The 13,051-nt window shown below is 32.9% G+C and overlaps 2 protein-coding genes and 1 long non-coding RNA gene across 3 annotated transcripts; all 3 read right to left on the bottom strand.

Annotated features, from left to right (window-relative positions):
- Positions 1 to 1,517: 1,517 nt before the first annotated feature.
- On the bottom strand, positions 1,518 to 3,141 carry LOC122593873 (UPF0481 protein At3g47200-like). Its single transcript, XM_043766327.1, has one exon. The coding sequence runs from the start codon at positions 3,064 to 3,066 to the stop codon at positions 1,720 to 1,722; it is 1,347 nt and encodes a 448-aa protein (XP_043622262.1). The 5' UTR covers positions 3,067 to 3,141; the 3' UTR covers positions 1,518 to 1,719.
- A 4,143-nt stretch (positions 3,142 to 7,284) lies between these two features.
- On the bottom strand, positions 7,285 to 9,226 carry LOC122591774 (putative UPF0481 protein At3g02645). The gene is made up of 2 exons (XM_043764016.1): positions 9,203 to 9,226; positions 7,285 to 8,778 (listed from the first exon to the last, which is right to left on the bottom strand). Exons 1-2 carry the CDS (start codon positions 9,224 to 9,226, stop codon positions 7,285 to 7,287), a joined length of 1,518 nt encoding a protein of 505 aa, XP_043619951.1.
- Positions 9,227 to 11,359: 2,133 nt separating this feature from the next.
- Positions 11,360 to 12,662, bottom strand: LOC122590654. Its single transcript, XR_006322572.1, has 3 exons — positions 12,578 to 12,662; positions 12,361 to 12,492; positions 11,360 to 11,582 (listed from the first exon to the last, which is right to left on the bottom strand). It is a non-coding gene; the product is annotated as an uncharacterized LOC122590654 (long non-coding RNA).
- Positions 12,663 to 13,051: the final 389 nt, after the last annotated feature.

Genomic DNA, 13,051 nt, shown 5'->3' with positions numbered 1-13,051 from the left:
AAGCATGGGTAGTCTTGATATTTCGTCCTCTTTCATTAAAGATGCGATTCGATATACTTTTGACGACTTTTTAAATTTCGTTTTTTCCCATCACGTTCATCATACACATGTGTAAGTACAACCTACACATGTGTAGAAAAGACCTGGAAGTAGTGAGTTGTATAACCTGCCCATGCGTAAGTACAACCTGCCCATGGGTAAGTATAACCTACACATGGGTAAGTTACTTATAAAGTTCAAAAAAGATGATGACGCATTGTAAAACCCTAAATGCTAAACCCTAAAGCTTAATTTCTAATCCGAGGGGAAGCTACTTTCTAAAAACCCTGGAAAATCTAAACATTAAATGCTAAACCCTAAAAACCTAAAATGGATGAGGGTTCCCACGCTAGGGTTTAGGGTTTGAAGCCGGCTAACTCTCGACCTTCAAACCCTAAACCCTAAAACGGGTACACGGTACACTTTAGGGTTTAAAGTTGTAACGACTAACCCTACAACTTCAAACCCTAAAGCTTAATTACTAATCCGAGGGGGACGCTACATTCTAAAAACCCTGAAAAATCTAAACCCTAAATGCTAAACCCTAAAAACCTAAAAAGGATGAGGGTTCACACTCTAGGGTTTAGGGTTTAAAGCTCGAGGGTTACGGCTAACCCTCAACCTTCAAATCCTAAACCCTAGAACGGGATGTATTAGGGGTAAGTACAACTTGCTCATGGGTAAGTACAACGTACACATGTGTAAAATGAACGTGATGGGGAAAAAAACGAAATTTAAAAAGTCGTCAAAAGTATATCGAATCGCATCTCTAATGAAAGAGGATGAAATTCTAAGACTACCCATGCTTTTCTTTTCGTTTGACGATTTACGTTTTGTGAGATAAAAGATTTTTAGTGAATTAGATAGAATTCTATTAAAGTAAGAGAGTGAAAAAAAGGAGCTGACGAAAATACCCATCTAGCGTTGAAAGAAGTTTTTTTTATTTTTAATCTTGTCCATCCATTTTCTTTGATCCAAGGGTGTATAGGAGTTCTTGAGTTCTTTTTTTTAGGAGTTCTCAAATAACCCCTCCTATATATATATATATATATATAAGGTGACAATCAAATGAGAACAAAATTAAAATGAGAACAAATAAGAACACTTAAAAACTGCATTTTGATGCTTTAAAAGTTCATAAAACTGATATAGTGCATAACTAATTATCATTATTTAAGTGTTTAAAAATTATATATTTTAACACTTCGGTGAGAATACCTTAAAAAATATCATTTTGATGCATTAAAAGTCCATAAAACTAACATATTTTAAGAATCCTGTCGGGTATATATGACATAATTTTCTTTTTTACATTTTTACATTAAACTTTTGGGTGTATATAATTTTTAAAAGATTATATGGGTCGAGCTAAATTTTCCTTGACATGAATGATCTGTAATTTTATTTTTAATTGGTATTAGTTGCCTTCTTTGAAAAACTCTATCGAATTAGCTCAACCAAATGCGAGGAAACTAGCATTTGACGATATTAAATAATTTGTCTATTAAACAAATCAGAAGCATACAAAACATCATATTAGAAGTATATTATATATTTATATTACATTGCACAACACATGTGGTTGACTCGAAGACTTGGTGACGACAATAGAAGAAAAAGCAAATAATGAAAATCCAGCCGTTGGTTACTGATCAAATTATACTAACCAATTATTATGGATCATGAACCCCTGATTCTCAAGATGGCCTGAAGAACGGCAAGACCAAAGAGTATGAAATATAGCAATAGAGCAATCACACTCCATGGATTTTGGAAATACGTACGTTTCAAATACGCAAAATGTTTCGGCCAGTATGAATTATAATACCTATCCAATTCTTGTATCGCTTCAGAGTAACAAAAACGCTCGATTTCTATGTTCACACATATGCCGTTGATCACTCTCGCCACTTCTTTATTCGAACCAAGATTGTTGACAATGACTTTTGACTCAACCAATTTACGAACATCCTTTTCGCTATCAATAAGCATGTCCATCGCAGATGCATACGATGTAAAAAAGTAGTTCACTTCAGGGGAAAATTGCTCATATGCAATAAAATTCCTCAAAACCGCCTCAGTAAACTCGTGTACAACAAGTGTTGGCATTAAAAGTGTACGCTTACTCCACGGCGACAAATTTAAACACGAACGTGACTTGATAATACTCATAGACATTGCCTTCTCCTTTTCTTTCTGCGGCTTAAAGTTCACCCCTGACCTGTCTAGTTCTAAAACAGAGTGATTGTAATTTAACGATGTCTGAATATTTCCATCCTTTTTTGTTGGCTGAATATCTACAACTGTATCTGATGGATTGTAAATTTTGTGTACACAATCAAGAACATGAACATGTTGTGAATCAGACTCATGAGTGACTTTTATTTCTAAGGGAATACAAAAGGGGTGAATGTAGCTTCCTAGAATCCTACGAAGGAGACACGTAAGAGAAATCTTCGGATGGCTTTTCTTAATGGTGCAGTCGAAGATGGTTTGAAGAACAGAGAAAGGAATTTGGTTTTCAAGCAACATTAAGTCAATGGCGATACAAGTGATTTGTATCTTGCTTAAAAAACTTGGTTTTTTATTATCCTGTTTGAAGCAGAATTCAAGTATAAAACTACCATCCAAGACCATCATATTGGCTAAGTCAGTGTCTTTATACTTCTTGATCATTCGGGTATCATAACATGACTTGATTTCTTCCATTTTTTTGTTCACTTTTTCTAGACATTTTTCTAGTGTACTTGTTTTGTCACTCGAATGTGACAACAAGTCATGCAAATAAGAATCTTTTAGCCATTCAAATTCTTGTAGATTTTCGTTTTCTTTATGCAGAGGTCCTATAGAAACCACTCGTGGTATGAACGATTTTTTGCTAAGGTTTCTAAGGACACTAGGAACCATACAAATAGACGGACGTTTTTCAACACGATTCTTTGCATTCTCTGCACGCCGAAGGAGGACTTGAAAAGCTGGCTCTTCTTCATTAGGAATACGTCCGTATTCTAGATCATTATTTGCCATTATAGAAATGCTAATTAAGCTCTTTTTCGTTGAAATTCGTAATTTATGAAAGACAAGAAAAGTTATTTTAGGAGATAATGTAAGAATAGCATAGTAGAATATATATATCTAAATATTACGAGTAAAAGACTACAAAAGACGAAGACTAAGAAATTTGGATGTGGGGCTACCTTTACTTTAGTTGGTTCCTACTGGTGTGGTTATTTTGTCCATTTTGAATAGTCAAGCCATACAAGCATATTATATAGATAAATTTACAAAACCAATTCTTTAAAAACCGTTATTTTAGTTATACCGGCGTGGAAAAATTTTCAGGTATTACCGGTATTACCGGAAATACCGGCCGGTACGACTATTTTTAATTTATTATATTTTTTTGTGTAAAAATCTTACAAAACTTGTTACAATTTAACAAAAATAGTCAAAATGCAATTATAATTTACTCAAAAATAATACCAAATATGTATTTCATAACAAAATATAGGTTTTAAAGTTCACAAATAACAAAAAATAACATTAAAATATCATAAAAATAATTTTTTTAAAAAATCAAAATTTATTTTTTGAAAATACCGAAAATACCGGTATGGTAATACCAGAAAATACCGGGAATACCGGAAATACCAGCCGGTATTGAATAGTGAAAATACCGAAAAAATACCGGACTTAAAATACCGGCGTGGTCTCCGGTACCGGTAATACCAGTAATACCGGCTGGTATTTACCGGTATTTAAAACATTGTACAAAACTACTAGTACATTACACCTGTTAATAGTTGTGATATTTAGCATTCATATAAGAATAAATTACAATTAATCAAAATAGTTTATTTGACTGGGTTAAAATTTGAGTTCACATGGAGGTAATTGAATGGAGGGGATCCAAGTCATCCAACTAGAGATTTTTTTTAAAAAGAGGACATTTGGTAGCTTGGTTTATTAAATTGGAAAGTCCTTTACAGAAGAGGTACCGGCCAGCTGCAATGTAAAATGTACAAAAAATAAAGTATGATGGCAAGGGTGTGTAGACATGTAATACAAAAGAGTTAAATGCAATTTTGGTACTGTTATTTGCACATTTTTGTAATAGAGGTTTCCTAAAAGGAGATCCCATTGTTAGTGAACATAAAAAAAATCCCCTTTTTGTAAAATCATACAAACCGCATGGACCAAAATTACACTATACTCAAAAAGTAATGAACGGGATAGATCTTGTAAGTTAACGAGGTTATCTTCAATGCTAAAGACGTTCTTGAGCTGTCACATTATATCTTTACAAATCCTTCAAATATTATAATTTTATTTCCAACTATACAATCATCCTTATATATCATTTTACCCCCACTAAAAACAAAAATATATTAGGTAAGAACAAGTAAAACATGTCCTTAGGTAAGGGCATCCTCTATAAATCCTTAGTTTTGGACAAGCTTCAACGGCAAATGATATCTAATGGCACATAAGGACACCCAAAGACACCTCCATTAAAGATAGCCTGAGTATCCTTTGTAGTGTTGTATGTTGTCTGATTTGAATTTAAGGCAAAGAGAACAAAATGACTATATTACCTTTAGGACAAAGATATGTTGGTTTGTAGATAATTAAATAAATGAGGGTACAATGAGGAGAAGATGAAGTTACTTGTTAAATTGTTAGAGTTAGACCCCCACTTCTACACTCTCACTTGTCTACCTCATTAATAATTCATCTAATGTATGTCAAATTGTCAATACTTGCATGGGAGACCCAGAACTGGCAAGTAAGACATCCAACCAGAGTACAATTTTGAGGGAGCACAAAAGTTTCAAAAACTTTATATATAGGGTAAAGTTATTTTGAGAACCTTTTTTTTTGCGAGAACCTTTGAGAACTTTTCAAATCAAGTCCAACCGATTATTGTTCTTTACATGAAAATTGTTTTTTGATAGTTTTCTAAATAATCTATTTGTAATTTTGAAGTTTATAATTGTGTGCCCCCTGCTCACACAACATACTCACAACACACACAATTTACACCTTAAATATAAATATAAAGCTTCTCAAAGAAGCTTTCTCTTCCATACACCAAATACACCATAAAATACACACCACTTGACATTATAGTTCCAATGTAAAAAGCTTCTTTGCTTGACAACACACACAAGTGATGTCACTTTGGAACTCTCCTTTAGTATCAAAGGGGTGATTATATAGATAAATTTACAAAATTACTACATTACACCTGTAGAATAGTTGTAATATTTAGCGTTCATATAAGAATAAATTACAATCAAAATAGTTGTTTGACTGGGTTAAATTTTGAGTTCACATGGAGGTAATTGAATAGAGGGGCCGGATCCAAGTCATCCAACTAGAGAATTTTTTAAACAGAGGACATTTGGTAGCTTGGTTTATTAAATTGGAAAGTCCTTTACAGAAGAAGTACCGGCCCAGCTGCAATGTAAAAGGTACAATAAGTAAAGTTTGATGGCAAGGGAGTGTGGACATGTAGTACAAAAGAGTTAAATGCAATTTTGGTACTGTTATTTGCACATTTTTGTAAGGGAAGTGGCACAACAAATGATAAATCAACCACATAAACGCAATACTGTTTTATACTGTGTGCAGTAAAACTTGTACATTTTGTCAAGTTAATCAAAACTAGTGGTACCATTATCATTTCCCTTTTTGTAATATAGGTTTGCTTCCCATTGTTAGGGTGGGGGGAGGGCTTCCCCACTCCTCCCCTCCCTTCCTCGATTTTTCTTTTCCTCCCCTCCCCTAATGCTAGGAATGTCTCACCCCCCCACTCCCCACAATTTTCTATTTATAAGGAAGAAAAAACAAAAAAAAAGGAAGAAAAAGACAAAAAAAAAATGATAGGCACCAAAACCGGCACCGTGGTACCCAACTCGCTCCCCACCCTATAGGTACTGGGGGGTCGGCGCGGTGTTCCATCCGGTACCTATCGGGTACCGGTTCCCTCCCCTATCCACTCCGTCCAGCCTTACGGAACATAAGAAGAGTCTCTTTTGTAAAAGGGAGGATGATATCGAAGTGTAACCAACTATGACCAAAATGTTATGTAAGGTAACCAATGACTCGATAGTTGAGTCGTTGGTTACCTTACATAACCTTTTGGTCATAGTTGAGTCATTGGTTAACTTACATAACATTTTGGTCATAGTTGGTTACACTTCCATGCCATTATCCTTTTGTAAAATCATACAAAAAGCATGGACTAAAATTACACTAAACTCAAAAGTAATAAATGGGATGGATCTTGTAAGTTTATGAGTGCCCTTTGTAGTGTTGTATGTTGTCTGATTTGAATTTAAGGCAAAGAGATGAAATGACTATATTACCCTTAGGACAAAGATATGTTGGTTTGTAGATAGTTAAATAAACAAGGGTAAAATGAGAAGAAGATATTAGAGTTAGACCCCCACTTCTGCAATCTCACTTGTCTACCTCATGAATAGTTCATCTAATGTATGTCAATACTCAATACTTTATTGGCCCCATGTAACTATCCAAAAGGACCAAAACGAGAGATGAAAATATCCAACATAATAATTTACGCTAAGGATTACAAAAGTTAATTAACTCGATATATCATTGATTAGCAAATTGTTTAACCACGTTAAATACAAAGTCAACGAAGTCAAATATATGAGTCTTACAACTTACAAATATGAACGTGTTCTCAATGAAAGAAGACCCCTTTGAAGCCCTTCTTCGGCGTTGGTTTAATATTTACGTCTCTCGTATTTGATTTGTTATACATTTTGAGTTACAAAGTGCTTTGCATTACACCGCTGGGCGTAGAAGATTTTGGAAAACTTGTACTTTTTATGTTTTGTATCGGTATTAAGGTTGATTTTTTTGGTAACTCTACCGAAGCTCTCCTAATGCGAGGAAATAGCATTTGACGTTTTATTTAGTAATTTGTGTATTACACAATACCAAATATCAAAAGCAGACATAACATCACCTAATTATAGAATAGTATCTCCTTCTCTAATGGATCACTAAGTACTATAACAGAGTAATTATTATACAACCTTATATTATACGAGTAATCATTATCATAATCATAATCATAATTATACAACACATGTGGATCATGTGTCAACGATCCTCAAGACGATAAAAGAAAAGGCAAATATCATAATTATTTGGGCCGACAATAGGAGAAAAAGCAGAAATCCAACCATTGGTTACCCCAATCCGTACTAATCATCTGTCCATGATCCTCAAGACGGCCTGAAGAACGGTTAGGCCAAACACGATGAATCCCGCAAAGAAAGCAATCACAGTCCATGGATTCCCGAAATACGTACGTTTCAAATATGCAAAATGTTTGGGCCAGTATGATTCGTAGTACTTATCCAATTTTTGTATCACTTCAGAGTGACAGAAACGTTCAATCTCTATGTTTACGCATATGCCGTTGATGACTCTTGCCACATCTTTGTTTGAACCAAGATTGTTGACAATGACTTTTGACTCAACCAACTTACCAACATCCGCTTTGCTATCAATAAGCATATCCATGACAGATGCATATGATGTAAAGTAGTAGTCCACTTCAGGGGAAAATTGCTCATATGCAATAAAGTTCCTCAATACTGCCTCAGTAAACTCTTGGATCACAAGTGTTGGCATAAAAAGTGTAAGCCTGGTCCAAGGCGACAAATGAAAGCATGAACGTGATTTTTTAATATTCATTGATATTGACTCCTCTTTCTGTTTTTGCGGCGTAAAGTTCACCCCAGACCTGTCCAGTTCCACAACAGAGTGATTGTAATTCAATGAGGCCTGAACATCTCTATCCATTTGTGATGGCTGACCATCCATTTTTGATGGCTTAACTTTGTAAATTTTGTGTAAACAGGCAAGAACATGGGCATGTTCTGAATCTTTTGAATTATCCGGGAATAGTTTATCTATTGGATCATCATTGGGTTTTTTTTTGTTCGAACCGACCATTTTTGAAAACCATTTAGGAAAGCATTTAGAAAACCATATACCATCAGTGACTTCTTTATCAGGAATAGAAAAGGGATGAACGTACGTTCCTAGAATTCTACGGAGAAGGCAAGTAAGGTAATTTTTTGGATGGGGTTTGTTATTAATGGTGTAATTGAAGATAATTTGAAGAACAATGAAAGGTATTTGGTTTTCAAGCAACATTAGGTCAATGGCAATCCAAGTGATTTGTATTTTGCTTAACAAGGTTTCTTCTTTATTATCCCGCTTTAAGCAGAATTCAAGTATAAAGCTACCATCGAGAACCATCATGTTGGCTAGCTGATCATCTTTGTCTTTATACTTCTCCATTATCACGTCATCATAAGATGACCTGATAATTTCAAGTTTAGCTTTCACCTTTTCCCGACATTCTTTTAGTTGGTCTTCTGGTCTCTGGATACAGGAGCGAGACAATAGATCACGCAGATAAGAAGCTTTCTTCCTTTCAAATTCATGTAGATTTTTATTATCTCTATGTATAGGTCCTACAGACACCACCCGTGGTATGAATGACTTTTTGCTAAGCTTTCTAAGGACACTAGGAACCATGCCAATAGGCTCATGTGGACATATATCAACACACTTCGTTTCATTGTTTACAAACTGAAGAAGCTCTTCTTCACTATCAGGAACACTTCCATATTCCAGATCTTCATTTGCCTTAGTAATGCTAACCTCTTTTCCTATGATATTAATAATCTAGGAAAGGACAATAAAAGCTATTAGCATATATGTAAGAATATAATTGACCATTCACTAAAATGCAATTTATTATTATTATTATTATTATTATTATTATTATTATTATTATTATTATTATTATTATTATTATTATTATTATTATTATTATATATTCGAATTACAAGAGAATAAGAATACTACTAGAAAACTAAAATTACAGAAATCAAAAAGACATACAACTAGAACAAAATAAAAGGGCGCTGAGGAATATGTTAGACAAGGGGTTCACTTGGATGGCCCGAAATATGTTTTTAGAGCAAACATATTTCCTTGATGCTCCAAAATTATGTTTTTTTAGTGTATATTTTGATGGTAGGAATCAGATGTGTAGTTACCACTAATCAGTATATTAGTTAGTGGATTGGTTAAAGGATTAGTGCACCTGTGGTGCCAAGTGCAAGACCATGAACCGCTTAAGTTCAAAGTACACCACTAAAACGCTATATTACGCCTCATCGCCCATAAACCGATCTCTGACAGGGCGTGTCGGCTGCTTCGTATCCTCCTTGCCAACTTGGAGTGTGACTTTTTATAAGTAATTATTATTCTACAACACTCTTTCTTATAAATACACTTAATGTTTATCTCATTACAATGTGACAAATCCACATTAGTTAAACATATTTTCCAATTTCATTTTAACATATTTATTCACTTGATTATTTTATATTAAGTTATATATTTCAAACTTATGAAATAATATAAAATTTCCAACAAAAACATAAAGACATAAGCAAATTGTAGATCGGGCTAACTTTACCTTAATTGGTTTTTCTACTTGTCTTTTCTTTTACTCTTATTGACATCTTATATATTGGAAAAATTGAATATGGGCTATTACACACCTAACCTAGGTGAAAAACATCTCACATACTAAATTTAATACATAAAAAACATAGGAGATCAATAATTTATTCAAAGTATTAAAAACTTAGCATGTAAGGAGTTTTTCACCTAAGTTGGGTGTGTAACAACCCCATAGTCACTTTTCTTTCATATATTTTAACAAGTGTCAAACACGTTTATTTTACCTCTAACTCGAAGCATACAAATCTTCTATGTAAACATGTAGAGAAAAACCTTTTTAGATTATATATTACTACGTAGTTAGTGTTTCTTACCCCGAATTTAAATATAAAATCGAAGGTGTAAAATTTTTATGCCCGATAAATATAACTCATACGACTGTCACTATATTTTTATTTTTAAATATTTTTTAAACGGTCTTCATTAAATATTTTTTTAAACGGTCTTCGTTTATTTTAAATATCATATTTTTTAGGTTTTCCATTAAAAAAATTTTGACACATTATTATATCATTAAAGGTGATGATAATAAACAGTGCCACCTCCAGGTGACATTGTTCTATTAGTCCACTTATATTCAACAAACTATTTAGATTTTGTCAAATCGGATCCTGTTTCACTTTTTTTCTTTCGGTTTTTTTGGTTTCTTGCACAATTTTTTTGCTTTTCTGTTTTCTTTTATTGCTTCATCCCCCGCATCACTATTTGAATTTTGTCATATCGAATCCCGTTTGGGAGTTTTCTTTCAGGTTCGGATTTTGCCGTATTGGATACAGTTTGGTTTTTCTTTGTTTCTTGCACAATTTTTATTTTCTTTTGTATTCTCTTTATTGCTTTATCTATTACCCAGCATCACTATTTAGATTTTGCCATATCGGATCCCGTTTAGGGTTATTTCTTTCGGGTTTTTTTTGGTGTATTTCATAGTTTTTTCCTTTCGTGTTCTCTACCACTACCATGGGGCACTGTTCTATTGGTCCAACACCCCATGTTACTACACGGATTTTGGCATATCGGATCCCGTTCGAGTTTTTTTTTCTTTTTGGTTCTTCTTGGTTTCTTGCACAATTATTTTGCTTTTGTGTTCTCTTTTATTGGTTCTGATTTTGCCATATCAGACCCCGTTAAGATTTTTTTTCTTTCGTTTTCTTTGGTTTCTTGCACAGTTTTTTTATGTTACTACTCGGATTTTGCCATATCGAATCCCGTTCCAATTTTTTTTTTTTTGTTCTTCTTGGTTTCTTGCACATTTATATTGATTTTGTGTTCTCTTCTATTGTTTCGGATTCTGTCATATTGGATCCCGTTAAGATTTTTTTTATTTTGTCTTCTTTGGTTTCTTGCACAGTTCTTTTAAGTTTCTTCTCGGATTTTGACATATCGGATCTCGTTCCGATTTTTTTTTGTTCTTCTTGGTTTCTTGCACATTTATTTTGCTTTTGTGGTCTCTTTTATTGGTTCGGATTTTGCCATATCGGATCCCGTTAAGAATTTTTTTTCTTTCGTCTTCTTTGGTTTCTTACACATATTTTTTTGGTCATATTGGATCCTGTTTGGGGTTTTTTCTCGGGTTTTTTCGTAGATTTTTTGCTTTTGTGTTCTCAACTAATATATTGGAAACTTTTACTCAACATTTTGTTTTTCCTTCGTTTTTGATTTTTGGTTTTGTTGCACAAACTAAATGTATGTATTCGATCTGACACACTTTTTGTTTTATTCAAGTTATCTCTTGGTTTCTTACACTTTTTTTTATTTTGGATTTTTAAGTAGGCACACCGCAGAGAACCATGTCGAAAGAACTCGACAAAAAGACCCCTTAACTTCGGGAGAAGGAGTGTCCTCCTATCTTTTGATTAGAAAAGCAGAATAGACAACCATAATAAATCCGGATCAACACGACAAAAGTTTGTGGTCCCCAAAACTCACTAGTTGTTCAAAAAGTTGTACCTACAAGGCTACAACTCTAGAAGTTAAATATATATAAAGAACTATGCGGTTCTTATATATATATATATATAAAAAAAGTTGGACTTTCTTTATTTTGAGAATCATTTTTTTTTAAGAATATGAGAACTCTCAAATTATGTATTGAATCACATGTTTTTTTTTGTTCATTAACATCTGAAATGATATAAAAAAAGTGAGTATATTGTAGAAGAAACTTTTTTAAAAAACATTCAAAATAGCCTTTTGTGAACTTGTGAATGAATATGTTCACGTTTTCGTTCACTTGTTAACAAATAGGGTATATATAAGGTTTTGAAGAAAGCTTTTTTCTGCAACATATATATTTATAACGTTTCACATGTGAATGAACAAAAAAAAACATGTGATCCAATACATAATTTAAGAGTTCTCAAGCTTCTTAAAAAAAATGGGTTCTCAAAATAAGGGTCCTCTATAAAGTTGTATAAATATGTTTTTGGAAAAATGATAAGAATGTTAATAATTTAGTAGGACTAAAAATATGTCTAAAATTTTATGTTGATGCACTGTGCCCGAAAGAAAAGTTAAGATTTACAAACAAAATGAATGAAATTCATATATGAGCATTATATTTTAATATGACATATTTTTAAGTGCATCAAATTAGTCTCATATACCATTGCTCTATTTTTTTTAATAGAATTGTATAAGTAAATACATCTAGGAATGTATATACATTATTTTGTACTTTGAATGTAGCATACGATTATAGCATAATTGGTAATTAAAAAAAAAAAGAGTAGCTACCCATGGAGTTTTTCCGCTCTTTGAACACCGAAGATGGATTTGAGAATGCTCTGTTTCATTAAGATCACTTCCAGCTTCCTGATCATTATTTGCCATAGTAATGCTAATCTCCTTTCCTTTGAAATTAATAATCTATATATGATAGATAATAAAATTAAATTATTACCATCTGAATACCAATTAAAAGACTATGAAAACATAAGAAATGCTAATCTACCTTATTAGTTCGTTTCCTCTGGTAATGGTTATTTTGTCCATTAAGTACTCACACCATACAACTTATATATATAGCTAGATTCATCAATCATATGGATCGTTATGAATTATTACACTACATACTATACCTACCAACCTCCTAATGTTGACAGACTTTAAATATTAATTATTCGGTTTTACAGTCTTACGTCATATGTCGCATCGTCATTGGTTTACATCATTTACGTTGAACCTCCGTGAGATCATCATACATTCACACATAAGTGTACATTGGAAAAATAACATGATACGAGTAATATACAACATTATTATAAGTATACACGACATATCACATATATATACGAATAACATGTCAATAATATATAGGGGAAACTCATAAACTTTTAAAATATATACGAATAACATGTCAATAATATATAGGGGAAACTCATAAACTTTTAAAAAATTAATGTTAGAATCGATTATAGGGCCGATC

This window comes from Erigeron canadensis, chromosome 3, assembly GCF_010389155.1.
Source record: "Erigeron canadensis isolate Cc75 chromosome 3, C_canadensis_v1, whole genome shotgun sequence".
In the NCBI taxonomy this organism is placed as follows: domain Eukaryota; kingdom Viridiplantae; phylum Streptophyta; class Magnoliopsida; order Asterales; family Asteraceae; genus Erigeron; species Erigeron canadensis.
The sequence above is the reverse complement of the archived record's forward strand: the minus strand, read 5'-3'. Positions and strand labels throughout refer to the sequence as shown.